Source organism: Carassius gibelio, chromosome B13 (genome assembly GCF_023724105.1).
Source record: "Carassius gibelio isolate Cgi1373 ecotype wild population from Czech Republic chromosome B13, carGib1.2-hapl.c, whole genome shotgun sequence".
Lineage (NCBI taxonomy): Eukaryota > Metazoa > Chordata > Actinopteri > Cypriniformes > Cyprinidae > Carassius > Carassius gibelio.
The window spans coordinates 12,964,176-12,991,818 of record NC_068408.1 but is presented as its reverse complement, the minus strand read 5'-3'; the positions used below and the strand labels follow the sequence as shown (position 1 = coordinate 12,991,818).

The window sequence follows — 27,643 nt, the reverse complement described above, 5'->3', positions numbered from 1 at the left end:
AGGAGAAGATGTGCAGGAGCGCACCAGGAGAGCCGGGCCAGGTGTGTGTCTGACAACTCTCAAACTGAAGATCTGGCAGGGATAGTCACACTCACAGGTGTACGTCAGGAAAACCACTGCCACACACTGATGCTTTGACAAGCGACAGCAAAGCTCACACTGATTACGGGATATGCAGTCTCCTTAAGCCCTCCGGGGACCAGGCTGCCTGAACAGACCATATGGCACTGCTCTTCTATGATTTTATCAGAGTTTTAACTGTTTTCCCTGACTTCACAATCCTCTCAACAGAGCGGTGTGGATTATGGGAGTGATTTTCAACTGTCCTCTGTCAAAGACACGGTGCAGTGCTCTGCATCAGCAGAGGGAAGCCAGAGCTGCCTTATCTTAAGACAAGAGATTGTTTTAAAATTGCATATGTAAGCAATGAGCTTCAGTTAGCCGGTCCCTATTGCAGAATAAACCCAAATCACATGATCAGGACTGTGAGCTAAAGGTCCTTTCATCACCCTGCCCTTACAAAACAAAGATATATGGGAATATACCGGAAAATATAATACAATATATTAAATAATCTAAACTAGTGCTATGTTTTACAGTTTACTGCATTATGGACCAAGTATGGTTATATTGATACATTTAAAATGTGCAACACATATTATCAACTTTGATCTTTACTGTTAGCTACATTTCATTCACTATATGAAAATATGTGTGATGGAATATAAGAAAAAAATAAATATAAAAATGTATGGATTTTTTAGACAATTGAATGTATTGTTAAAGTCATGACAACATGACGACAAGGGAATTAGATTTGACATTTGATTATATATTTTTTTTCTGTAGATTTTCCATATACATTAAATCATCTATGACGTTTATCATTTATAAGGTCCAACAAAATTGTATTCTGCTTATTACACAGGTACTTAAATAAATAAAAAAATACTATTAATACAAATATTTTATAGAATCATAATTATATATTATAATATTCATATTGTTTTATCTTATTTGACCACAGAATGCTGTGATTGACCAATCAGAAAAAATATTCAATAGTACTATGTAATAAAAGGAAAAGTTAGCAAATGATTGTGGTTAGTTTGTGATTTTATATGTTTTATTTAGACATTTTTTTTATTACAAAGAGTTGTTTTATGTGCATTTACAGTATTTTCTCAAAGTGCATAAATGTATATTTGACACACCATACTAGTAACATCACCATACCCATTTATCCACCTCTGACTGGCAAATGAATTCAACTGAATCAAATGTAAAGGGGAGAATTAAAAAGTTGCAAAATCGCAGTCGTGTCAGTAAAATTCACAAAACATCAAAATTCAGAAGCTACATTTAGACGCACGCACACTTACAATTCATCAAAGAGCTGCACTTTATTATACAGTAGGCCACAATAGAAACATCCAAACATGAACTTCTAAATGCCACACTTCCTTTAATTACAAATGATCACTTCTCAACATATACATAAGTTATAAACACTTAAGGCGCCTTACATGTCGCCAGTTTCCACACGATTATGGCACAAGAAACATTGAAATATTGAAGTATGGATTCAAGTCTTAGAACCACAGGTTTTTCAGATGGACAAAGAGAAGATGGCTATTTGTTTCCCAACAGGAAAGAAGTCTGAAACCTCCATCTCACTGCTTATTATGACTTAAAGGCAATGTTTTTGTATGAAAGTACCCCCCAAATAAAACCTTCCAAAGCATAATAATTTCACATCTAAAAATCAACAACTTCAAGAAATTAAAGTGAGCTTAAGAGATAAGCAAGCAAATATCAATACTTATTTCTAGTAGAAGTAAATAAAAACTAAACAAAAAGACTGAATATGAATAAATGTACTTCTTTCATTCTCTCCAAGAGATGTCTTTTTTTTCCTCACCAACTTCTATGCACAGGATTGTGGGATATTGCAGTGCACAATTGTGTTGAATTCAAAAACTGAGATAAAGGCATCTTAGTAGACGGGACAACAAAGGGTTTTCAAGTTTTGGACTCAATTATTATTTGTCCTTTTTGAGGAAACAATGTAGCATTATGTGAACCCTCTTTTCAAGCATCATGAACCCCAAGGTATGAACTGCGTTAGATAGAAAATTTAAAGATTTACTTTATTTTAATATTGACTAATGGAAAAAGACTGAGAGAGCCTTCATCATTTAATCCAAAAGAGAAAAGGGAAGATGGACTTTAGTCACTATTACAAGAAAAAGGGATTTAGTATTTCCTGAAAATTTTCTCTGTTTGTGTGCCATGAGAAACTAAAAAGGCAGAACCTTGTAACATTCACACACACACACGTGACGTGGAGGTATTGTCTAGCCCTCTGGGTACACTCTGAAATAGCAGTGTGGAACAAACACTCGTACATGTGTGAACCTCATTAATTAATATTTGCTAATGAAAACACTCATTTAGTTGTATTCTTTGTGAATAGTGACCATCAATAGCCCTGATTGTCCACACTTAAACACTGTAGGCTAAGTATGATTAGAGAAAGGCAGCATACACACTCACACATATATGTGAATTGCTCCATAACTCTGAGTCATTTTGAGTTATATACACTGAATGAAAAAGCAAAGTCTCTGCTTTCTAATGTTATCACCATTACTGTTTAAACAGTTCTCGAGATATAGGTCTAACATATAGGCTGTCAAAAATGTGTTTTTTAAAGCATCTAATTAAATAAATAACAGCCTGAAAAAATTTAAATGTTAATTTATAATATTGTGCATATATTCAACTTTTATTATTTAGGCCTAGGCCTACTTCTTTTCCAACTAATGAGCAGACTCCAAAAGGTGAATGTGTTCAAAAGCTGTTTTACCAATGTCTTCGCCTTTGAAAAACTTCTTCGCCGATTATATAAAAATTTCAACATGAATACACTTCCAATATACCTTCTTGTGTGCTTTACCTAGCCTACTGTAATAAACGGTAAATTGTGCCGTTTGAAATGCCGGTTACAAGCGATCTGTCACGCAACATTTAATAGCCTCAAAATGGCATTTACCGTTTCAATTCTCATTTAAAAATAAGAGCTAAACCTTTGATTTATCAAAAAGTAACATAAAACACAAAATCTAAATTCAAGTTTGTTTTGCTTAGAATTGCATTTTTTCCACAAATGGCTTACTGCGCGACTTCCGACTCGAAATAATAGCCTAAAGCACTTCATGTATGCTTTAAGAAACGAAAGAAGAGGCACTTTATATTGCAAGACATATTCGAGAAAACTGGATTAAAGTCTAACACGTACCCATAGAAACATGGAAGATCAATTACCTGAAAATTCCTGCAAGCATATTCACACTTACTTCACATTATTATAATCTGTTACAATGAGCTACGAGGATCCATTGTAAGAAACATCAGCGAGCTCTGAACAGGCAAAAGAACACACGTCTTTCGGAGAGACGGGCTTATGATTAGCAAATAAAGCCTCATCTCGAAGCCGGTAGACTAAGATAATATTCTCTCACAGGGGAAGACTGAATAGTCAAAAAGTGCAAAATTTCACACGAACAGAGTGCTCAGGTAGCACGTATACATACACTTATACATGTGCGAAGAACTCTCCAGAGGGCTGCAAGTAAGAATTACAATAGAGAAATTCATCCGCTTACACTTTGAAAAGTATTCAGAGTTAAGAAAAACACCTCATATTAATAATACAATAAAATAATAATAATCAAAATGGCAAACAGTCAAGTTGTTCACAAAGCAAGTCTCTACAAGGCAAAAGTATGGAATAATATTGCTGTGCCATTCTTTTACTTAACTTTAAACTCCGCTTAAGCTACTTGAGAATTCCCAGAATCCCTCTATCTTCTTACAGAGGAATAGTCTCAATGTATTCTTCTAGATCTACCCTTCCCCTAACCTCCTGCAGGACCATGGGCCCCTTTGCTGTTTTCCACTCTCCACTCTTCCTCTCATCCATGTCGTCCACCTCTCTCTCTAAGTTATTTCTGCCCTCCCTTGGTGACCTGGCTTTGGCCACACTCCTCTCCACCACCTCATTTTTTCCTGCCTTCATCACTGTGGATCCCGAGGCTGGAATGCGCTTCTTCTTGGGTGGCCCCCAGATGAAGTTCTCGGGCGGTTGGTAGTGGCGCTGGGCGAAGCGGAGCAGGGCACGTCTCTGAGCGTGCTGGCGCAGTGTGTAGACAAAGTATTCCAGTGCGCTGTGACGCATGTTGGGTAAAGTGCCCTCCACCAGCGCCTCCTCCAGCAGCAGATGCACCAGAGGCAGCTTGAAGCTTTCAAAGCCCAGTTCACCAAGACTCTTCAGAATGCGAGTAATACGCAGGTAATTGTGCTGCGACCTGGAAAGAAAAGAGGTAATAGGACAAAATATAGGTTTCAAACAGTGGCCAACATTTTCAGTTAAATTAATATTGGTTATTGGCAGAGGATTTTGACATTTTATTTTTGGTAAATTGAACTTTGTAAGGAAGGGTCTAAGCAATATATTATTTACATACATAAAACAAACAAAGGCTGGTTCAATTGCATTTTTGGGCGTTTACTTTTCTACCACTTTATCTGAAACCAGTGTTAAAGAGATTAAGCTTCTAGCTTCACAACAGCATTTAGTGGATTATATTTCTTTGATGACTTTTTTATTATATTGTTATCAATACCCTTATACAAATATAAAAATGCTATATTGCATGTTGCAATGCCCTTTGGTTGTGACTATAATCAACTTGCTTAATAAAAAATAGACAAAATAATAAAACATACATTATATTTATGTACAGGGTCTTGTTACACGTATTAAGAAACCTCCACATAATCCAAAATTTTGTAACAAATTAATTGAGTCTCAATACCGATTAATTTTGTGAAATTAATTTAACATTGGCTACACTTTAAAGGTCCTATAAACTGTCTCTATCTAGCGATTTACCTATCTAGTAAGAATTTGTTAACATTTCCATTAAGTCATTTAGCAGACAATTTTATCCAGTGTAAAGATGCAATGCTGTATAACAGCTGGACTAAATTATGCCTGCTCAAATTCTGTTAAAATGTCCTTCTGTTTAAATTAGGGTGGTCCCCTAATAGTCGGCTAACCGTTAGTTGACCAGAAGAGGCTTAGCCGATCAAAATTTTTAGTCGCAGGGGGAAAAAAATTAACAGAAAGTGAAGTTACGTAACGTTAGTCTGTGACAGACAGATTATTAACTGCTGGTCTTTGCAGCACATTGGTTCATCAACCTCAAATGTGGTTTATCATATGAAACATATAAGTAATAGCATTATAACATAGCCACTCACTTTGACATTAACCAAGAAAAATGTGCGCTATTCATGTGTTAATGCGGAGAGTGTAAGCTGAACTGCATTAAAGTAAGCTCACTGCATTAAAGTTAACTTGGATGTGCCGGTGTGATCATTTTTGGCAATACAGATAAGAGTAATACATTTTTTGAATCTGTAAAAAAAAAAAATGGTGTGCCCTCACAATAACAACAGAACATTGTGCTTTTGTAAAATAATGAAAGGAAACAGGGTGCGCTTTCTGCCGTCTCTGTGAACTATAACTATATATCTATAGGAATTGAAATGTCTACTTTTAAATTAACCAATTAAAATATAATGCAAATATTTTCAGATTATGCAATCTGTATGAAAGATGCAAGTCCACTATAGAGATGATGAGTCATAAAAATGAATTATGATGCTAAGGCAGTCTTCTTGCTGTTTTTCCCTAAAGCATTCATAATCATTACTACTTCAGTGTGCTGTGGCAAGCTTAACGTGCGCTTAAGAGCTGATATAGGGCTATAGGCAACTAAAGGCTCGCTATGAATTCTATGGTTTATTAATAAAAAACGTGATTAGTCAACTAATCTTTTCAAATGAATGACTATTAGTCATTTAGAAAAATCTTTAGTCGTGGGCAGCCCTTGTTTAACTGCATTTATACCACCTCTAAGCAGCATTAAACAAGTGTCTGGGTAAAGACACCTAAAATGACACTTCAGAAGAACTTCTGTGCCACCTTTGCAGTGTCAATTATATACGTTTACTGGACGACAAGCCAAAAAGGCTAAATAAAAACTCATCAAGAAGTTATTTTTTTCCAGTGTAAGAGAGGAATACTCGTAGATTACTAAAAATGACAGCTTTTTGTATAGAGCCATTCACACTGCAGACAAAGTTCATCAAGCGTTGTATCTCTGCAGTGTAATGTAAGTGTGTCCTCTATGGCACAGTCCTGGGGCAATGACACACAGACACACACAGTCATCTATGTCTACTACTCAGCCAGCCTGCTGCACTGCAGATTTTCTTTCGCTCTCTCCTTTCTTATCACGCGTTCATAGAACTCGTTTGCAGTTCTCCCTTTCTGCATACATTCCCTGATCTAAATCATAATTTCTCTAAATGCAAAAGTTTTTGCATCCTGTTCTGTTCTTCTCTGTTCAACGTCCTCTGTGTGTCTGACCCATTTCTCCGGCCCCTGCATAAGACAGTCACATGACGGTGCAGTCGGGGTCAAGACTGTGAAATTGTGTTGCTGGGACAGGAGACTATAACTCTCTGGACTGAAGCATGCTAAATATGGCAGGAGAGAGGAGATGAGAGACTAGGAGTTCAGATTGTCATGGAATGTGAAGATAACTGGAGCAGATGAAGTAGAACATAATGGGAAGAAGATAGAAATTATAGAGTAGAAAGAACTTTTAAAAAAAGACAACTCACTCATTCAGGTGCTGGAAGCGATCTTGCCAGTTTGGGGCCCTAGCCACATTCCCGTTTTTATCCATGAGCTTGATTCCAAAGAAATCCAACATGATCGTATATGCTAGGAGGAAGCGTCTCTTGGCTTCTCGAGTGCTTTGGAATTCCTGTTGAAAACAAAAACGCACTTGGTTTAAAGGTGATCTGCACAATGACTACAGAAGGTTATTTAAGGCTGAATAAAACAGGACGAGACTAAAACACTGAATGTGCCACTTCCCTGAACCTATTTATGGATGTTCTGACACCCCTGACTAGGTGGTATTACACTATCAAAAATAAAGGATCCAATTAAAACCAAAGGTTTTTACAGCCTAATATATTTGAGTTTCATTTTTTTTTTATAAGTACCAGCCTTTAAGGACTGAAAAATAAAAACACTGATTTTAAGCACTTATTTTTTTATTACATCCAGATAACCATACTGTCAACTCAAGACCTTATACAGCAAAAATCTAATAAAAATGTAAAAGAAGAAAGTTCTTTGCTTTGAAGAACCTTGTTAAAGAGTATACATCGTCTTGACTGTTTCTTCATTCTTGACTTTAGCAGCATACCTTTATCTCATCCTGAGTGAGTTCTTGAGCATAAAAATTTAGGCCTTGTTCTCTGAGTGGGAAGAGCCTGTAACAGCAGAAAAGAAATGTTAGGACCTACCTCTGAATTTATCCTTATTTATCCATTAGAGACCTGACTGAGAACTCTGGATAAACATTTGCAAATAAATAACTCAAACTACATAAAAATGCTTTATTACTGTATATATTTATTCACACACACACACAAATATATATATGAAGGACAACTCGCAAACCTTGGCACATCTTTTTTTCCATTCTTCTGCTGTTTATCTTCTTTCTCTGAAGTTATGATATTCTGGCTGGCTGCCTGATACAGCAGGCAAGCTTTCGCTGTCATTTCATCTTAATTTACTTAGAGGCGAAATGCTAGCGATCTGTCTGCTTGCACTCACTTTTTGTGTTTTTAAATTCACTAATTGATATTATGCAAGTAGCCTTGCAAGCATACAGAGTGTGAGAAAATGAGTAGGGGGGAAATAAGAGAAGCTAATCACTTTTTCCTCGACGGGGGGTGCCGAGGTACGACTGGCAGCATATGCGTGAAGCTTGATTTTAGAACGGTGTTGTTATTGCACGCGGGCATGGGGCATCATGTCCTCCCCCTCTTCTTCACCCTCAATGCTCATAATAATAGCACAGGCAGGAACGAACAGGAGCTTCAGCTCTGGAGGTGAGTGAGGTAACGGCACCCTACTGACAACTTTACAAGAGCACATGACGTAAAACCTCTGTTTAACCTCCGTACAACCTTCAACATTCGCTGAACGTTACATTGCCAGCAGATACAAATTCATTACTGTTTACATGTTTCCTCCTGGGTGACGTAGGTATTGTATAATATTTATTTTTAAAATGAATTAAAGTTTGAAAAAGAGGATGACTAAAGCACGTAACAATGAAAAAACATGACGTCAATTTCTAGGCCAATCCGAAAAGACTAATTTTAGTTGGGTTTTTTTGGACCGAGTAGAATAAGGTCTGTGTTTAACATTAATTGAGGAGACATTTATGTCACAATCTTACTAAACTGTGTGCTTTAAAAACGCTGCTAACACCAGCAGCTGTCAAGCTGATCAAGCATGTGCTTGTGGTATATATATGAAGCCTTATTTAGCAACTTTTTTACCTAGTAACTTGCATTTTTAAGCACACCGTTTTAAAAATGTCATTGGTTATAGTAAATAAAGCTTTCTATTTTAGGGACCAATAAGGTCAAAGGGCAATGCTTTGTATTTTTCTAGTCAGTAGTAGCATGAAGCAAATGCAGGAGACACATTTTGTCCTTCATTTCACAATGTTCAGTATTTTTCCATGTTGACCTTGAACAAGTGCCTCTTTTATAATATCAACAATATAATCATCATCAGAATCCAAAAGAGTGGATGAGTATTTCTTTTATGCACATATGAAAATACCTCTTCATGTCTCAATATATACTACAAAATGTTTATCAGTATTTAAAGCTATGATGTTTTATGCACCCAAGCAGCTGGATGCTGTTTTACTATAGTGCCTGCAAGGTTTAATTAATCATGCTTGATTTAATCTCAAATTCTTAGAAAAGCTTACATACATTTCTATAATGTGGGCTGCACTTATCTCCTGCCATTAAGATTAAACCTTTATCGTTTGCATCTTTAATGTTAGGAAAATGGACCGTTTAATCAGGAAATGCCCTCAAGTCATAGACATTCCCCAAAGCTTCTTCAGTTACTAAAGAGATGATGTCAGCCAAAGCAGTCTATGAATATTTAAGCAACGTTAAACATTAAAGAAACTTTTATCTAATGTAGTCCTAAGGCTGTCTTTTGTCACCAAAAAGGATGTGATTGACCCATTCACCTGTAGATACCACAATTGTGCTGATTTTGTCTTTATAACTGCCTTTGTGCGCTTTCATGCTCTTGTTTGAATTTGCCTTGATCTACAGGATTTGCATCGAAAGAAGATGAATATTATTTTGAACAGATGGTAAAGAAAAGGATATCTAATCCATGTCTCACCATCCCAAAATCCCTTATGCACATATTAGTTCGCAACTTTCTCTGTTCTTTGAACAAGCAGTGATAATAATTAGTGCCTGGCCAATAACAATTTGTGATGTCTCAGTTATTAAGCATTATTTAGCAATTATTGACTAGGCTTTTTATTGCTTTCAGAGAAATTGGAATATTGTCTTACCACTGAATGTATGTGTGATTGTGCTCTAATTTTTCATAGTCGCCCCTCCATTTAGTGAGAATTTCTTCAATATAAATACCTGTGTGGACAAAGATAAAAATAACAAATAATCACAACATGCCAAGCTCAGCATTAGTCACTTACAGGGACAGTTTTTCAAAAGCCTATGACTTTATATCTTCTATGGATCATTCAAGCCTTAAAAAGAAAGCAAAAGCACCATAAATGCATCAGAATTGTAGTCCATAAGACTTCTTATGTACAGACAAACATTTTAATCATAATTACTTTCAGTGAGCTCTCAAGCTGAGAATTACTATAGGACCTGATCAGTGAATAATTGAGTTAAATAAATAATTCAGACTAATGTATCAAATGATTCTTTTAAAAGATTTGATTCAAAATAATGATTAATTCTCATATGAGACATGATAGGGCAGCGGGTTGTTTCAGATCAGAGTGCAAACAGACATGTAGGTCATCCGTGACATGGAAACACAGATCTCAAGGGAAGACAGAGCACAGCAGTGTGTGTGTGTGTGTGTGTGTGTGTGTGTGTCCTTCTGCCTTAACAGCAGTGAAGCAGTTATTCTGCCATTAAATGCTTGCACAACAGATCCAGTTAATTCCAAAACATGCCCACAATAACCAATCAATGGCTCCTCTGAGATGTCTTCACTGTCTGCCTGCCTAAACTGGCCCCGCAGGGAAAACATTCAGCTAATGAAGCGCTCCAGAACCCATGTTCTTTCCTCACACCAGCTGGCATGTGTATTCGGTTGTAAAAACTGCTTTATGTTCATTTAGGTATAAATGTTCTTGCAGGATGCATCTTCAAGTCTTTGTGTATTGCAATATTCCTGTGTTTTGAGTCTCACCATCAATATTTTCAGGTGAAATGTTGTAGGTGGGATCAACATGACTCTTGTTTTCTCAAAATCTCTTCTTTTTTTTGGCAGACACATTTAATCCAAAGCAAATTTCTGAATATGTCTAATGTAACAAAGCAATAGCTCAATCAAAAATGAAAATTCACTCATTATTTACGAATAAAGACAAAAACATTATGAGAGTATAAAAATAGTCCTTAAAACTTTGTGAGAGAAACAGAACATTTAGGTTGCTTATCAGCCAATTCAACAAGCTCTCAACTCGAGAACCTTCACATATTCAATTGAAAAGCTCAAAATAACGATTATGAAAAAGAGGAATGTGTATATTCTAATACATTTTTAGCATCCCACAGAAACAATAACAGCACACAAATTTGAAGCATGTAAATAATGACAGATTTTTTGTTATTCAGAACTATTTCTTGAAGTAATCAAGGGTAAAATTATTTTAAGACGACTCTCTTGCTCATGGATGATCTGTGTAAACCATGGTTTGAATCTCATTGGATTACCAGCCCAGACCATTATTTGCACCACGTTTTTGTTCCGTAAATGGCTTTGTGTTATTACTGTGAAGAAAATTTCCCCATGTAACAATTAAGGCACAGTCTCATAATGAGAATCAAGGGACTTCCAGGGAGGAAGTTCCTTTAATATAATGGTGATTTAAAAACAATAAAGCAGATTTGTTTGGCCAATATTTTGAACCCCATACAATGCTGTCCTGGAAAGAACAGCAATAATATTAGTTCATTATTGAGGAATACAGGAAATAGTATGAATAGACAAAAGAAAGGGAACCCCCCCAAATACGGTACTTTCGTACACACTAGCAGCACTTCACTCTCAACACATTCAATGGCTCCAACAAAAAGCACTGAACACATACAAAGAGATTTTGAGTAACACAAGTGATGGTGCTCTTTTCAATCCAAAATCACATTGTACAGTCATTAAAACAAAAAAGCAAACACAGACTCACCATCCGGCACCAGGGGGATCTTATTCAGATAAAACCTCAGATTGCAGTATTCGTTCGGCTGACGAGGCTCCTTGTAGTTCTGAGCAACAGAATCACAGATTAAAACCAGGATAGAAGGATGGGGGGACTGTACATTTGGTCTCTACTGTGTATTCTGCTGACTGTACTGCAATATTAACTGCAAATTTCATATTCAATGTGAAGAGAGTACACGTAACTCTTTACCGGATAACTGTGTCGATACTTGTACAAGTCCTTTGCGGCGTAATAGCTCCTTTTCACCCTAGTAGAGGACTCCATCATGTCACCAAACTGTGAGAGGAAAGGAGAGAGAGGAGAGGGATGGTTGCATAGGCAGTGAAAGAGTGTATGAATGACTTCACTCATCAGCATCTGAGCTACATTGTTACTGCTCTTCCCCATTGGGATGCAAAGGCTGTTAGACAAGAGAGAAGAGCTCCATTTTGTAGACTATGTTCTTTTTCTAACTAATTCATGACCATTTTTAGCTCTCAGCCTCTTGTGATGTTCAAACACTGAACATCTTTACGGTTGAGTGAAAGCCCAGCACAGAAGTCTTGCTCTCTTACACACAACATGAAGCGGTTTGCTAGTAGAGGCCAATGTCGCACTGAAATGCCTGTGAGGCTTATTAATTAATAATATCATTATATTTGCTTCTTCTTATATAATTTTGTGTCAAATTATACAACGGTCTTTGATGCAGGGCTCACAAAAACAAAATTATAATGGTGATTGTGAAAAGCTGTTATCAGGATCTTAGCTTCAAAATGAATAAAAATCCAATTTCCTTCTTCCGCTGACAGGAAATTCAACAGAGCAAATTTCCCATGAGGAAATAGGTCCCATTGAACAGGTCACGGTCTCAGTGGCCTTAAAATCCAGAAACATAGAGAGAACATGAGCCTTTTTAAAACAAATAACATCGAACAAGGTCAAAGATAATATGCTTTGATCTTACTATTGCTCTATTACTCTAGGATACAACACTGGCAAAGACTGCACAATTTCCTGTTTAATTGTACACTTTTTGGGAACTTCATAATATTTAATGTAGATTATAATAATGTCTGCATTATTTTCTATTAGATTATGAATGGTGTGTATCTCAGAGCTACAGTTCCGTTGTGTATTTCACAAATAAAACTGCAAGGGGATTTTTACATTAGGTGCCAATTATGCCAAATCATAGAGGACAATATGTGTAAGTGAATAAATCGGAGAAAATCTTTTTATTCACTGGTCTGCCGAAAATGCATAACACGATAATTCATAACACAATAATACAGAACATGCTGAGAAGCCAAAGGTGAAAGGTCAGCTTCTTCAGATATGGGTCAGGAGCTATGTTTTAATAAAATAAGCTTTTGTTGTGTTTATTTTCTATAAGTAGTAGTATTATATATCACTAACAATGTCACAAATCGTACATTCAAACCATGTGGTATTTATAGCGCCATGCAGAAAACGGGAAAATGACACAATAGAGCTCATTACAACGGCGACTCAGCTTGGTATTTAGTCCAAATTTGGCCATAAATGTGCAATTTTCAGAAAGGCGACGTGTTCTTTACATATGTACATCGCTAATATAATAATAGCTACTACTACATGTTGATAGATAGATTGACATTGCCCACGCTTTAGGCGAGCGCACGCGTGCTTACGCCACATGGATTTACATAGATTTTAAATATCAACACCACAATCATAACTACACGCGGTCATCTTTGATTCAACCGACTCTTGCGATTGCTACAAATGTGTTTAACGACCGTTTTCATGGTTAATGTTCCTCCTTTGTTATCGTTGAGTGCTCGTCATTGATGAGGTACCTGCGGTGATCCGTGATCCAGCTGCTCGGCTCCTCTGAGTGCATCCGCCGGGCTCATGGATTCGGAGATGCCGCTGTCCTCCTCCTCTCCTCCCGGCTGATGCTCGTCGCTCTCCGAGTCCGTTTCCCACGTCGAGTCGCATTCTTCCACTGTGCTCGGCTCCTTATATCTCCAGATGCCCATCAGATTGCCCATTTAAACCCTGTCCACCGTGCCTACATAGTTTAAAGTCCTCGTTCGGCTCAGGATCGAGCTCTAATATGATGTGAAACTGGCGTTCGGGTCGCTTTTATGTGACTAATGGGGGGTTTCCAGCGCTGTGATGAGAACACACCCCCTTCTGCCCAGAGATCAGCACTGGGGATGAGGAGGAGGAGGATGATGTGCTCTGAGCATCATTTAAAAGGCGTCTCTATACTGCTGAGTTAAGGCTGCTCTGAGTCTGCTCTATACACCATGACACATAGATGTAGCCAACAGTAGCCTGATGTTTGCAGAAGTAAAGCGTTTCTGATGTTGCATCAGTGTAGCCTTAAATTTTGCCATTGACATTACAGAGCATGCATTTTTAAAATGCATTATTTATTTCATAAAGTTATTAGGCTGGCTTCAAATGTGTTATTTTTTATTGATGTTGAGCTTTATTGATGTTTTTGAAAGAAGTCTCTCATGGTAACTAAGGTTGAATTTATTTGAATACTATACAAAAAATTTGATATTTATAAACCTTTTATAAATTTTATTTAAAAAAATCTATTTCTATTCTAATATAATTTAAAAAGTAATTTATTAAGGTGACGCAAAGCTTAAAGCTGCAAAGTGGTTTACAATTGTTTTACTGTTTTTAATCAATTTAATGTAAAATTGCAGAATGAAAGTATTAATTACTTTTAAAAAAAATATCTTACTGACCCCAAACTTTGAAACGGTATAGTGTATGGAGCTTATATGCAGCCCCGCCCCATTTCAGCACTGCTTTCCTTATTTTCAGTTCATTTCAAGGCATTGATGTTTGCCTACAAAACCACCACTGGCTCTGCACCCCTTTACCTAAAATCATTACTTCAGACTTATGTGCCCTCTAGAAGCTTGCGTTCTGCAAGTGAACGTCGCTTGATTTTGTCATCCCAAAGAAGCACAAATTCACTTTTACTTTTAAAATGTTCCCTCCTGGTGGAATGACCTCCCCAACTCAATCCGAGCAGCTGAATCCTTAGCCATCTTCAAGAATCGGATTAAAACACATATTTGACCCTCTAAATTTAACACTCACTATTCTAATTCTATTCATAACGAAAAAACAACAACAAAAAAACCTAGCTTTCTAATCTTTTTGTATTCCGTTTTCTTTTTATTTATTACACAATTAACAAAAGCAAAAAATAAAGACCTCTAACACTAGCTTGCGCTATTGTTTTTCTATTCTGTTTTCTTTTAATTTATTATAGCCTATTATTTAAAAGTTCCAGCTACGTGTACTGTGTTAAGCTAACTGAGATTTGTTATAGCATTGCTCTTTTGTTGTTTTTGATTGCTTCCATTGTCCTCATTTGTAAGTTGCTTTGGATAAAAGCGTCTGCTAAATGACTAAATGTAACTAAATGTAAATGTAAATATTTCCACTGCGTGAAGTTAATTTTTTAATATTTATGAATTAAATGTTCGTATTAAAATAATTTCGGACTACCGAGATTTTATCTGTTTGGAGCGAGCAGCAACCTCCCGCACTCTCTCGAGAAGCCAACAAGGAAGAGACTAAAACTGTAATTCCCAGACTGGCCGCTTGAGACTGCCTGCAAAAGGGAGACAGTCCCATAGACTCCCCATGTTAAAATCAAGGGGGCAGGGTTTCATATTTTTTTTGAAGCACCCCTGGGCGCCGCCATTGGCTAGCGGACCCCCACCTGCTGTTAGCATTCCATTGACTCCAGGTGGGAAGGAAGTCGACCGGAAGTTGAAGTCGGCCGCGTGCCGCCATCTTATAGCAGAACTTCACTTGCGTTAGCATCCCATTGACTCCCATTCATTTTGGCGTCACTTTGACAGCAAATAACTTTACATCTGAGGCATTTAAAGACTCCATTTGTCCATTAATTATTTCTAAAGATACACGACAATGTATAAAAGGCTCCATTACCTTGTATCTTACTTTATGTTCCCGTAGAAGCAGTTTTTGTAAAAAATAGGCTAACGATTGTGTCATAACCAGCGACTATCTGTCGCACAGTAGAGAAATTACCGTATGGACAGGGGGAGAAAATCGCAGGCAATCTTTTACTGTCTATGAGGCTATCGGGGGGACGTGGAGGTATAAAAAGTCAAGTGAGATAATTAATCAGAATACTTACTCCTGCTCACTCACGCCAAAGAACTCCCCGCTCAAGCTCGCCGTCTCTGCAAGATTAACGATGGGAGTTTTCACGCACAGCTACTAGAAGATTTACATCTGTCAGACAGGTTGCTGACGTTAACAAGCTAGTTTGATTCTGCGTGTCAGAAACGGAAGTGCTAAAAATAGCTAAAAATGGGCTTCACTTGTCTCAATTGAGTTCCAATAGGGTCGCTGTGTCCATTTCTTTTACTGTGTATGATCGACTCCCGTTCATTTTGGCATCACTTTGACAGCCAATAACTTTACATCTGAGGCATTTAAAGACTCAATTTGTCCATTACTTATTTCTAAAGAAGCACGGAAATGTATAAAAGGCTCCATTACCTTGTATCTTACGTTATGGCCCCGTAGAAGCAGTTTTTGTAAAAAAAAAAAAAAAAAAAGAAAAAAAAAATAGCCTAACGGTTGGGTCATAACCAGCGACTCTCTGTCGCACAGTAGAGAAATTACCGTATGAACAGACAGAGAAGCTCGCAGACAATGTTTTACTGTCTATGAGGCAATCGGGGGGACACGGAGACATAAAGTCATGGGAGATAATTAATCAGAATACTTACCAAAATTTGCTCCTGTTCACGCTGGCCTTCACTGCAAGATTCGGTGGGTGATTCAGATTTCTCTTGGCACAGCGATTAGAAGACTTACAATTGTCAGACAGGTTGCTCACGTGACAATTAATTTATTGCATGAAATTTCTCTTGACAAATTTTCACGGCTTAGCCCAATCAATGTGTGTAAGCAATTCTAAATGAATCCAGAACATAAAAAAGTAAAAGTAAATAATTATTTTCATTACATAATTAATGAATTACGTAATAATTAAAAAATTGAATTAAAAAAATATATATTTTCAAAATCTAAATCTGTTACATGATTTTATGAGGATGCATTCATTTTCTGTTTATAGGAAGCTGTATCCATTTTTAAAGAGCCACTAGGTGGCATTACCATTTGTGAAAAGCTTCAAATGAAGCATGCAGTGAGTTATAGGATGAGGGCAGAGGCCAGTGTGTCATGAGGTCAACTGCAAGTCATTTACACAATACATCAAGCATGATCCTGATCAATCATGTGTGAGAAGCAAGTTCAGTGTGATTTCAATCCCATATCAGACCTCAACTTATTGCTGAAGAGGCAAGTATCTAAAATGTGTACATTTAAAGTGATACCGACAGGACAAAGTCAATTCTCTTTAGAAAGAAGATCATCCTGAGAAATGAAGATCATCCTGAGACCTAAATCTCAAATCCTTTCAATTCTTGTTCTCTTATCTTTTCCCTTTCTTTTTTTCATTTTGCTCACAATTCTAAATAAATGGACTTACAGTCTTCCCCCGTTCACTCTGTCTATTCTTAACGCTATAGTGGATTTATCATTAATTTATCACTTTGCCTCTTCCTGTCTCTTTCCATCTAGTTTTCCTCTCTATCTCTCTCATCGCCTTCTGTTCTCCTTTCATCATGAATCTCTCTCAGTGTGTGTGAGTTTAGTAAAGTGGATAGGCTCTCCAGTGACTGTGGGGTAATTATCCTTCATCACAAGTCATGCTCTACAGCTTCCTCCCTGTTGGGGGCTGGGAGACGCAGGCCCATCAGTGCAACTGTTTCTGAGGCCTATATAAGAGTGTATTCAAGATTACAGAAAGCTTGTCAACATACCAAGCCGACATTCTCTCTCTTTCGTTCTCATTCATTCACTCAGCCACTCACACACCCATTCAGCTTTTGCTTTTGTGTCAAAATTGGCATTTCTGAAAGAAATAGTCTCATTACTGCCCGCCATAAAAAGTTTAGATAATTAAGTTTTTAAATGCTTTTGAAAGAATTGTTGTATTCTCAATAAGGCTGCATTTATTTTATCAAAAAGTAAAAACACAGTAAAAAATTTATTCATGTGATGAGACAGCTTAATTTTCAGCAGCCGTTACTCCAGTCTTCAGTGTCACATGATCCTTCAGAAATCATACTGTTGATTTGATGCTCAAGAAACATTTCTTATTGTTATTAATAATGAAAACAGTTGAAGCATCCAGTTCAGCAGTTCTGCTTCATAATTGTGTAGATATGTTGAGTTTTTTATATTTTTTGCAATCTTTTGCAACATTATAAACAGATTATAATTCACTCTTGTTCCTTTCAGAGCACCCTTGTTTAGTAAAATTATACATTTCTCTTGAATGGTAGTTTAACATGGTTTCCACAAAAAAACTTTTCCAAACTCATTCAAAAGCTTAATTGTTCCTTTTGACTACCATTGTATGTTTTGCAGACTGTACCTTGTAGTTGTAACAGGCATTCAGACCTTCTCAATCTGCTCATCCGCCAAACAGAGCAATCTGTGTCTATAGAGATAGCAAAGATTCAAGAGTCATTTCTAAGCAATTTGACAATCATACTTGGCAAACTGCTTGCCTGCCACTTTTGGGAGCCATTCTGCATTTTATAGCGGTTTTCTCATTACAAAAGCCATTTGTGCCAGGCTGTGAGAGAAAAAAACAACGCAACAAGCAGAATGAGGAAAGGTGGGCAGAGAAGTTTAAAGAGGAGGCGAAAATAATAATGACTTTACCATCCCGTCCATTAATAGAACGGTAAGGAGCATGCCTGCTCCTGAATCAGCATGTAGGAGCTGCTGAAGTGAGCGTAAATCTCTTGGTGGACATCCAAAGCTAATTTAAATGGGTCAAATAGCTGCATGACTGCCTGTCTCACCAAACACTGTGACTGAGAGGAGTTACAGACATGAGTCAAGCTGCCAGGATGGGAAGTCAAGTCACCTTTATTTATATATAGCACTTCATAGAATATAGATTGTTTTAAAGCAGCTTTACAGTGATAAACAAGATAATAGATGCAAACAAAATCAGTTCTGCTGTAAAGCAAAAAGCAATACCATGATTTTTGTCTTAATGTTCTTTTGAATGAACGAATGAATGTAGCTATGTAGCTAATAATATGCTAATAGGTTGTGCTAAGCAGCTACTCAGGCTCGGTTATGTTTGTAGAAAATCTTAATTGCCCATATGTGCTATTGTAAGAATGCTTTGGTTCCATAGAATCTAATACTGTGATACAATGTTAGAACTCGATGAGTTCAAGACAAAAGTCGGGCGGTAAATGTGGCCATTCGGGCAGGCAGCCATACATACAGTAGGTATTGAAAACAACTTTGTAGTGTTGTAATTCCACCACTAGAGAGCAGCCGTTCCTCTGTAATGAAAGCAACGTTTGTGAGTCCATACGCTACGACTGTGAGGATACATTTGGTTAGAGTGAGCTTGTGGGACATAACTCTTAGTATGCATTATGAGTCAGACAGCCAGTTGTGGGGCGCAGGGGCAGCAGATGGGCTATTATCTGGATCTGTGCGGGAGTGATGGAGAGCCAAGCCTGTGCTAGATACAACACACCATTACTCAAACAAAATATCACTGTGCCAAAGAAATCCCTCTGCTTATACTGAAGCTTGCATCCACTCTTTTAAAATAATAATGCTGTCTCTCTCTCTCCGATACATTTACAACAAATACACAAAGTTACAAGTGCATAATAAAAGTAGTAACACAAACAATGAGGATAATGACAGTTTGTTACTATTATGATTACTATGATAATAAAACAATAAGTATTGTTGTTAATTACATTATTATTAATACTTCTTATTAATTATTATTATTATTACTTTTACAAAACAATCATTATTGCTGCCATTATTAACAATGAAAATACTTATTAACCAGTTACACCAACACTTACTTATGCTACTTACTCCAGACCACAATGATAAAATGTAAGCAAGGTGGCCTGTTAATGACATGGATCTGGTCTGTTTGTTGTACTGCTTTCTGAAAGCCAAGACTATGACAAGCTCACCGCACACTTATATGTCTTGTGTCTCATTGGGCATGTCATTCTACCAGCCCTTAGATTCTTAATGAGATGACAGACTGTTCATCAGCTATAGCAGACTGAATTTAGACAAGTTAACGAAGAGCAGCAACACTTCACACTAGTCACTAACTGTATACATCAATCTTTATACTGTGGGATGAATTAAGAAAGCACTGGAAACCCGAGAAAAAAAGATAATTAAAGCCATCTGAGGTCTTTTCGAAACCCAGTATAATCTACAGGTTATAAAGTGGAGTGTGCCAGGATTATGCAAGTCAATCAGTTTTATAATTGTCTGTAATTAATTAAAGATATGGGTCATTACCTTAGTCAAGTGTGTCTGTGCATTTCAAGGTTGCTTTTACAATCTAACTTAATAGCCTGTATGTCTCTACCGAGAATAGTAATCACATCCTCGCTGTGAGTGAACACTGAGACATTCGTGTCCTTCTAGCAAGGGTTGTGGGGGGTAAAAAGGCACATCAGCATTCAGCAGTCATGGCAGGCACCCACAAATATCCTTGGATTTCAATTCTGTGTCTAATGGCACAAGGCCCTTATCATTTTACCATATTTCTCCCCTTTAGGCAAACACACACACACATACATACACAAACCTTTAATTCTGCCACACAGTGAATGTGTTACAGTGCGCTGTGACTGCAGCTTGACCCTAACCCTAACCCTAACCCTGCATAAATGGGTCCACCTTGTTTTTCAATACTGAAATAAGCCCTTTTATGTAAAGCTGCTACTTGTAAGTAACTAAAATGTAACATTTAAAAAAACTTTTAATTTAAAAAATATATATAATAATAGACTGCTGACACCGGAAACCTTTTTCTTTGGAAAATAAAACGATTTTATTCTTAGCAGAAGTTTTAATACAACATAATATACTATGGAGGTAAGATAATAAGATTTATATTTTTACTCATCACTTATTTAAACTCATCGTAATATGTTACAGTTAAATAGGCTAAATTATATTTATGAATATATTATAAATTCTATAATAATTTAAATGCAAATATATATATATTTTTTAAATTAAAACTCATTTGAAAACTTGTCACACATGCATTCTACTGCATTCCACTGGCTACTTTTCCATAGTTTTTATGTAAACACAGTGTTCTAAAAATGGGATGCTCAGGGTAAAATAAGCTTTTACCCAAGTCTGGTTTTTACGTCAGTCTGGTCCTTGATTTTTTCCCCCCATTCTACTACTTGCCTCTCACATTTTTCAACACAAACGCGTTGTGTGTAATGAACCCAATACTCACTCATTATGTTCTCTCTTTTGCAAGCCACTCACGTACAGGATGATGTATTTAATGAAATAAACACCTAAAAAAACAACGACACAAGGTATAAAATTGCCCCAAGAGAGCATACGAGAGCATCTGGAGCAGGTGAAAGAAGGGAGGAAGGGGTTTAACGACATACAGACACCAGCATAAATCACACAGCATGCTGACAAATAATGCTCAGTGTCACAGACAGCGGATTGCAGGTGAAATATATAGGCATAGACACTCATGTTGATGAGATGCTTCTCCATAATGACATATATTGTTATGGATGGCCCATAGTTTTCATAAGAGCTTTGTGCCATTTCCTGGACTGCGATGACGGGTGTTTTATTAGAAGTACACAGGCTTTGCTACCAACATCTGCACACAGAGAGGCGCAAGCTACAAAAACTGGCCATTCATATTTTATTAGCCATTTTGCTGTCAATCCATAATTCACAGTGGAGCATACTTAACAGGCTTTCTCTGGGAGAGTGGACCAATTATACGGCCCCTGTGAAGGAGGATTGATTCTGTTTGGGTCATCGTGTCTGTGTGTGTTTGTGTGGTCTGCAGGTGAGTTATAAATGCATGAGGCTGCACGGAAATGGAGAACAGGAGTGGACAGTAGGGTTAGCTTTTCATTCATTATCTCATCTTCTGTTAATTAAACGATACAGTGTTCATACAGTAAAGTTCAGTTTTCTAATGCTGTTGTTATGATTAATGTTCATTTGATCAAACAAATTTGAATGCCTTTCCGATTCGAAATTGAATATTGGTGAAGTGAAAAATGTAAATAATGTTCAGTGTCTTGCACAGACTGACCCTTTCATTTCATAAGACCTCAATATTTCAGGAGCCATGGATGAAAAAAGACACCTCTTGGTTGGCCTGAGGGTTAGTAAATTAATAGCAAACTTTCTTATTTTGTGGGGAACTGGGAATAAACACGTTGGGCTCCTATATCAGAAATAAAAATAGGTAAATAAAAATATAAAGGTTCACTTAATGTTCACTAAATGTGACATGATGTAAAGCGTATTAGAAAATCTAAAAAAGTAATTTTTATAGTATACATACTTATATTAACCTCCTTTATATATTTTCCAATTCTAGCTTATGTTAAAAGATTTAAGCCAAGAGATATTTTGAGTCCCACACTTATCTTGTTTACAAAGTAACAGTTGAATTATTGTCCTTTCTTTAACCTGACCTTGCCTCATGGGGATTGAGCATTTGTTTGTGTATAACTGACATTTACATTGTCAGTTATTTGTTCAATAAAGGTTACTGCTGAATGACCTGTACAACATTTAAATATTTGACGATCTGATTACTGTTTGCTTGTTATTTGTATGCAGGAATGATGTCATTATTCATTCTTCATGTGACATTATTGTCATCTTTCTATTTGTCTGCCACATATACACATCAAACCTCCTCATATTCCCTGAATTACACTCCTGCAGCTTTACTAATCACAGCATTCAAGATTATTATGGCCTAAAGCACATCTGTGCTGTTTAATTGAGAAAGTTCAGTAAAGACTTTGAAAAGTCACTCCTAACCTATGCCCCTCAACAAGCCCTAAATCCTCCTAAGGGTCTGTGACTCTTTCTATTCCACGCTAATATCATCCTCACTACAGACTGGAGCTAACCTCGTTCAACAGAGCACTGCTGTGGCGTTTAAAAATGCAATACAGCACAAACAGATTAGGAAGACATTTCAGCGGCTGCTCACATTAGCTTTTTTCATTTTCAAGATTTTCATTAAATGTTGACAGTTCTTCTGTCATTAAGTGGAGGAAGTTAATTATGGCTTTGAAATGTAGTGCCACCACATTCAAACAAAATCTGAATATTAGAAAGTAGTCATTTCAGCTGGAGGACATATCCATTTCATACATATAAAAGGCCTCTGAATGAGTATTGTGTTTCTAAAAATAGGATTTTAAAGCACAGAACACTAAAATAGAGACAAGGGTCTGTAAATTAGACTCTGTCCAGTCATGTCGGCGCATTTGGAAACAATGATCGCAAATGAGATCTCTATAATATCTCAGTTGTTTGATATTTTAAAATTGAGCTGAGACGAGCCTATGCTTTTTTTTTTTTGTATAATTGCATCTCATTTCAAATCATATTAAAGTGTGGTTTTTCCCAATTACTACCACAGCAATGAAAAATGTAATTTCTTTAATCTCATTTACGACCGTGAGACTAAATTGAGAGCAAATTAAGTCTTTTACTTAGGCCTCTTTTTAACACTGAATCCTGAGATGATTAAAAAACCACAAGGACATTGTCATTGGATTGGACAGTTTTTTTTGTATATATATTGCAAACTTATTGAACATAGTCTAATCTGCTTGTTGTATGTGTGTACATATGATGTTATTGGTATTTCTACCAGCTTATAATTCTCTGATAATTTCTAAAATGTCGGATCAGTGCCAGGAATTACTTCATTGCACTCACTCTCCATTGACTGTACTGAACTGTAATGGGCATCGTAGCAACAGTTACTTTGACGAGAAGAACCAGGGTACGCTTGAGCATTTTGTCCTTTTCAGGGTTGCATCTTGTGACCTCACATCCTGTTTGTTTAGATGTCTTTGGTCCATGTTGCATTCATATATCAGTTTTAACTGAACCGAATCTGTCAAGTGCAGACTTGGCAAACTGCTCAAATTTGCAGAGTCTGCATTCAAAAGTCAGATTTCAGTATGAACTCAAACATTTTAGTAGCAAGACCAAATTTTCCGCGATGCTATCCACATGAATTTTATCACACTATGCTCCTACTCTCTGCCTACGATTGTCTCATTTGCTTCTATTTTTATTTCTCCCAGGAATTTTGTCATTGGAGCTCCACAAGAGCACACAGCGCAGCGTGTTGTAGCACGCGCTCTAACCGCCGATTACATTGGATACAGATGCTTAAATGAAATCTAATGGGACCTCCATTGAGTCTACTGAGTTATGAAAGAGCAACCTCTGAGCAATACAGTTTTGATCGGGGAGTGTCCCTTTTCCGGTGGAGATGAAAACCAAGGGGTGTCGTTATTTATCAGAAGGTGAGAAAGAAGTCAGCAGGCTGGCTGTGGCAGGGACAGCATGTCCTTCCAGCATGGAAATGAAAACTATCCTTCCAGTCTTGTATACTCCACTCCACTCCACCATGAAGATTCATCCAGCTCCCAGTGGGACTAAACGAACAGAATCAAGAGAGTTTCCAAACAGAAGTGAACAGGCCAGGGAGAGACCAGCTTAATTGATAACCCTGTCACCGCTCTTCATCGTTAACGGCTTCGTGTCACTGTAACAAATTAGATTGTTGCAGGATGAGACCAATTAATTGTGATGTTAGAAGGCCTTGCCAAGTTCCCTGTGCCAGATGCAATTGTGTGAACACCAGTGATTTCTTGGTTTTGCTGGAGCACTCTATCAAAATGCCATTCTCTATTCTGCATCTTTCACGATTTGCAAATGCCTTCTCAGATAGAATGTGAAAGCATTTTCTTTTGTTCAAATCTTCACTGTTTTCTTTCCTATGAGAAAAGAGTCAGGGCGTACTTCGGCACAGATGATTTGCATTGAAACTAAATGGCAGCATGCTACATCAATGCTAATGGCGAACAGCACTAACACTGGAGAAATCAGCCATTTAGGATGTGAAGATCAAGGCCAGATCAGACAGTGTAAAGAGGTAAGAGAAGGACCACTTGAAAAGATACTTATAGGAAGAAATGGTAAACACTTATAGCAGCCATAAAATTTAATTAAAATTGCACATTTGAGTAACCTGTTTTTTAGCTATAATTTTAGTGCAAATGAAGAAAATGTATTCAATTATTGTCAGATCTGATTCCAATTTTAAAATCTGTCACTGAAATTAGCTTTGAAAGTTATAGACTTTCTCCTATTACCCAAAACTGCTCCTGTGCAATTCAAATAATTTTTGTGCAATTCTCCTTTATGCGCACTAGACACTTTTCATACACACTGCTTTATGTACATAATCCCACAAAAGACTCGGTAATATGTGTTTACATGCTCATGCACTACAAATCATCTTGCACTGTTCCCCATCCAGCTGCTTGATTTATGATGTTTCTCTTTGCACATGTACAGTACTATATGAAGCATTCGTATATATATTTTTCTTTTTCAGTCTATGTATAGGTAAACATTTATATATAGTACATTCATGTTCAAAATCTGTCAGTAGGTTAGTTGAGTATAGGTTTATACTGTTTTACTAAATTGTTGTATGTCTGTATTTATGTAGCAGTGTGGTCCTGTGAAGCACAACATTTCATTACACTCTATGTCCCCATATGACAATAAAGCTCAACTTGAACTTGAACTTGAGAAAAAACCAGAGCGACCACAGACATTACCAAGAAGGATGGCGAATAAAGATAATTGTCTTAAAGAGACTGGCCAGAATCAGTCCAATCCAATCTAGTATTTCATATACATCATGGGGCATTTGTGAGGTTAGATAACTTTCTCATTCAATCTCTCCTTCTCTAGCAGATATAATTTCCCTATGGGTTAATTAAGGACCTAAATGACCTTTTACTGCATGCATGTCCCATGAAGACAAAGCACATTGTTAAGACAATCTGGACCGCTATCAGCATGTCGATATGTGGTCTCTCAGGCCATCGTTTTATCACCAAGTTTCTCTGCTAGTGCAACGGAAAATGTTATATGCCATGTGTGGCAACAAATACAGCCACCCTGAGTATTTCAGAGGATCCTGCAGGTAACAGTGTGAGAGAGCCAGCTTGGTATCACAGGTGCTAATACGTGTTTATCCCAGGGCTCATATCTTTGAAGTCAACCCGGATTGAGGAGCGTCATCATCTATTAATATACTCATAATATGTAGCCTGTGAAATGCCATGTTCCCGCTTCGGCTCTCTTTACTTGTGATTGAGCTCCAAGAGACATCTTTTGTTATGTAAATCTATCCCACAGCATGATATTCTGCCACAGATTCAAGGTTATTACAGCACATATTTATCCTCCATCATTTAATGCTGTGCTAGGACCGCTTTTATTCACTGGTTAAAAGAGCATCACGACAATCTCGAAGACCGCATTAGACAAAGATGATGAAATATACAATGCATAGAGATGTAAACTATCAAAAGAAAAAAAAAAAAAAAAAAAAAGATTGATTGCATGCTTGGATGCTTCAGATTAGCACTTTCTTCAGTGTCCTTGAAATGAAAGAGCTCGCAAAGTTACTTCTGTCATTTAGAGATCTGGTTGCGTGACTTGCATACATCTGACTCTGTTCTGGAAATTATTCACACACGCTCGCATTTTGGAGCTAAACGGGCTGTTCTTACTCTAAAGCTTGAGAGAAACAAAGTCAGTTAAATTATTATGGCAATTAAGCTATTATAAGCCAATTTTGCTGTACATCTTTAAAATTCAATTTATTGTACAGCTGAAATGGTGGCAGAATTGGAAACACAAACCGTTATCAGGTTGAAACATTAGATGCATTTCGCTCGAAAATTAGATTAGGCTTGGAACAAGTGAAACTATTTGAATGCTTCGATTTTTAGTTGAGAAAAAGTCCAACAGCAATTTGTTTCTGTAGCTTCGAGAACAGAGACCTAATGCTGTTAACTCCAGACCAATTGCTTCCATTGAGTTATGTTGAGAAAATGTATTGGCTCAAGCGAAATTCACACAATAATGGAAAGTGATGAAAAGTCATTTCTATGCAAATGGTGTTGACAAATGCATTCTATATTTCCTGCTTATTGTGAAGATCTAAATTGCTTTGCCTCACTCTTATTGAATTGAGACCTAAATTATCGTTTAATCTAGTTGTGCTGTGATCTATTTTTATGGGCCACTGCTTTAATTGGTTGTTATTGCGTTCTGTTGGCTTCAACGGCTTGCATGAGTATTGAAAGGATATTTCTCCATCAATAAACAGCTTTTCTTTTCCTCCTCCCCCACCCATGAAAGCCATTAAAAAGTCCAGTCCGCACTCTCCTGTGAAGCGTCATCAGCGGGAAGGAAGATGGGAGGATTACCAGATTAGATTGACTGCAAAAATGCACAGCAGCACCATTTTCTCTTTTGAAGTGTGTCATAGTGTCTCTTGTTCCTCCTGAACTGCACAAATCCCACACAAATCAAGAAAAAAAACAGTTACTCCATGTAATAGAACAGTTCACCGTGGGTCAATTCCATTACATCCCAGACCTGAGGCTCGTTTCTTGAATAAACAGGCCATAACCATTGTGCTTCCTTCTTATACGTCATAATGCTTCTCTTTCATGCTAGATGCAATGAAATGAACAATAGCTACAGTTACCTGTCAGATTTCAGTCATTTGCAACAAAAGGTTGCCCACGATGAGATAGCGTCTCTGACAGTTGCTTCTATTTTCTGTGATTGACATTGTCTGTGGTGACAGGGGGTGGCATGTCGAGGATGGGAGGACAAGGCTGGATGTCACAATCCTTTGCTGTCATCGCACTGTGAATGGAGACACAAGACGGTCAAATAGACACACCAGCGCTAAAATGAACATCATGAAAGCCTGCAGGCGAGGTGTCAGCCATTTTGATTACAATGCAGACTGTTAAATCGAATAAGTTGCCATGTTGCTTTTTACCTTGTTGTTTGTCATGCATCATGATGTTTTGTTTATGTCATCAGGTGATGTAGTAAACAGATGGGAATATGCCAGAAGCAGATGAACATCAACAGAATGAGTCTTCAGTCAATCA

At 37.2% G+C, this 27,643-nt stretch overlaps 1 protein-coding gene across 1 annotated transcript; it reads right to left on the bottom strand.

The window, feature by feature from the left end:
- Positions 1 to 1,384: 1,384 nt before the first annotated feature.
- Positions 1,385 to 13,629, bottom strand: LOC127970721 (opioid growth factor receptor-like protein 1). The gene is made up of 7 exons (XM_052573414.1): positions 13,292 to 13,629; positions 11,661 to 11,747; positions 11,436 to 11,514; positions 9,561 to 9,639; positions 7,356 to 7,422; positions 6,760 to 6,905; positions 1,385 to 4,370 (listed from the first exon to the last, which is right to left on the bottom strand). Exons 1-7 carry the CDS (start codon positions 13,484 to 13,486, stop codon positions 3,875 to 3,877), a joined length of 1,149 nt encoding a protein of 382 aa, XP_052429374.1. The 5' UTR covers positions 13,487 to 13,629; the 3' UTR covers positions 1,385 to 3,874.
- Between the last annotated feature and the right edge of the window lie 14,014 nt (positions 13,630 to 27,643).

Excerpts from the sequence above, each read along its gene's own strand:
- LOC127970721 (XM_052573414.1), bottom strand. The coding sequence starts at position 13,486 with ATGGGCAATCTGATGGGCATCTGGAGATATAAGGAGCCGAGCACAGTG. Across the intron at positions 7,423-9,560 it reads AATCACACATACATTCAGTG|GCTCTTCCCACTCAGAGAAC; the intron begins GTAAGACAATAT and ends CTGCTGTTACAG. Across the intron at positions 6,906-7,355 it reads TCACTCAGGATGAGATAAAG|GAATTCCAAAGCACTCGAGA; the intron begins GTATGCTGCTAA and ends TGTTTTCAACAG.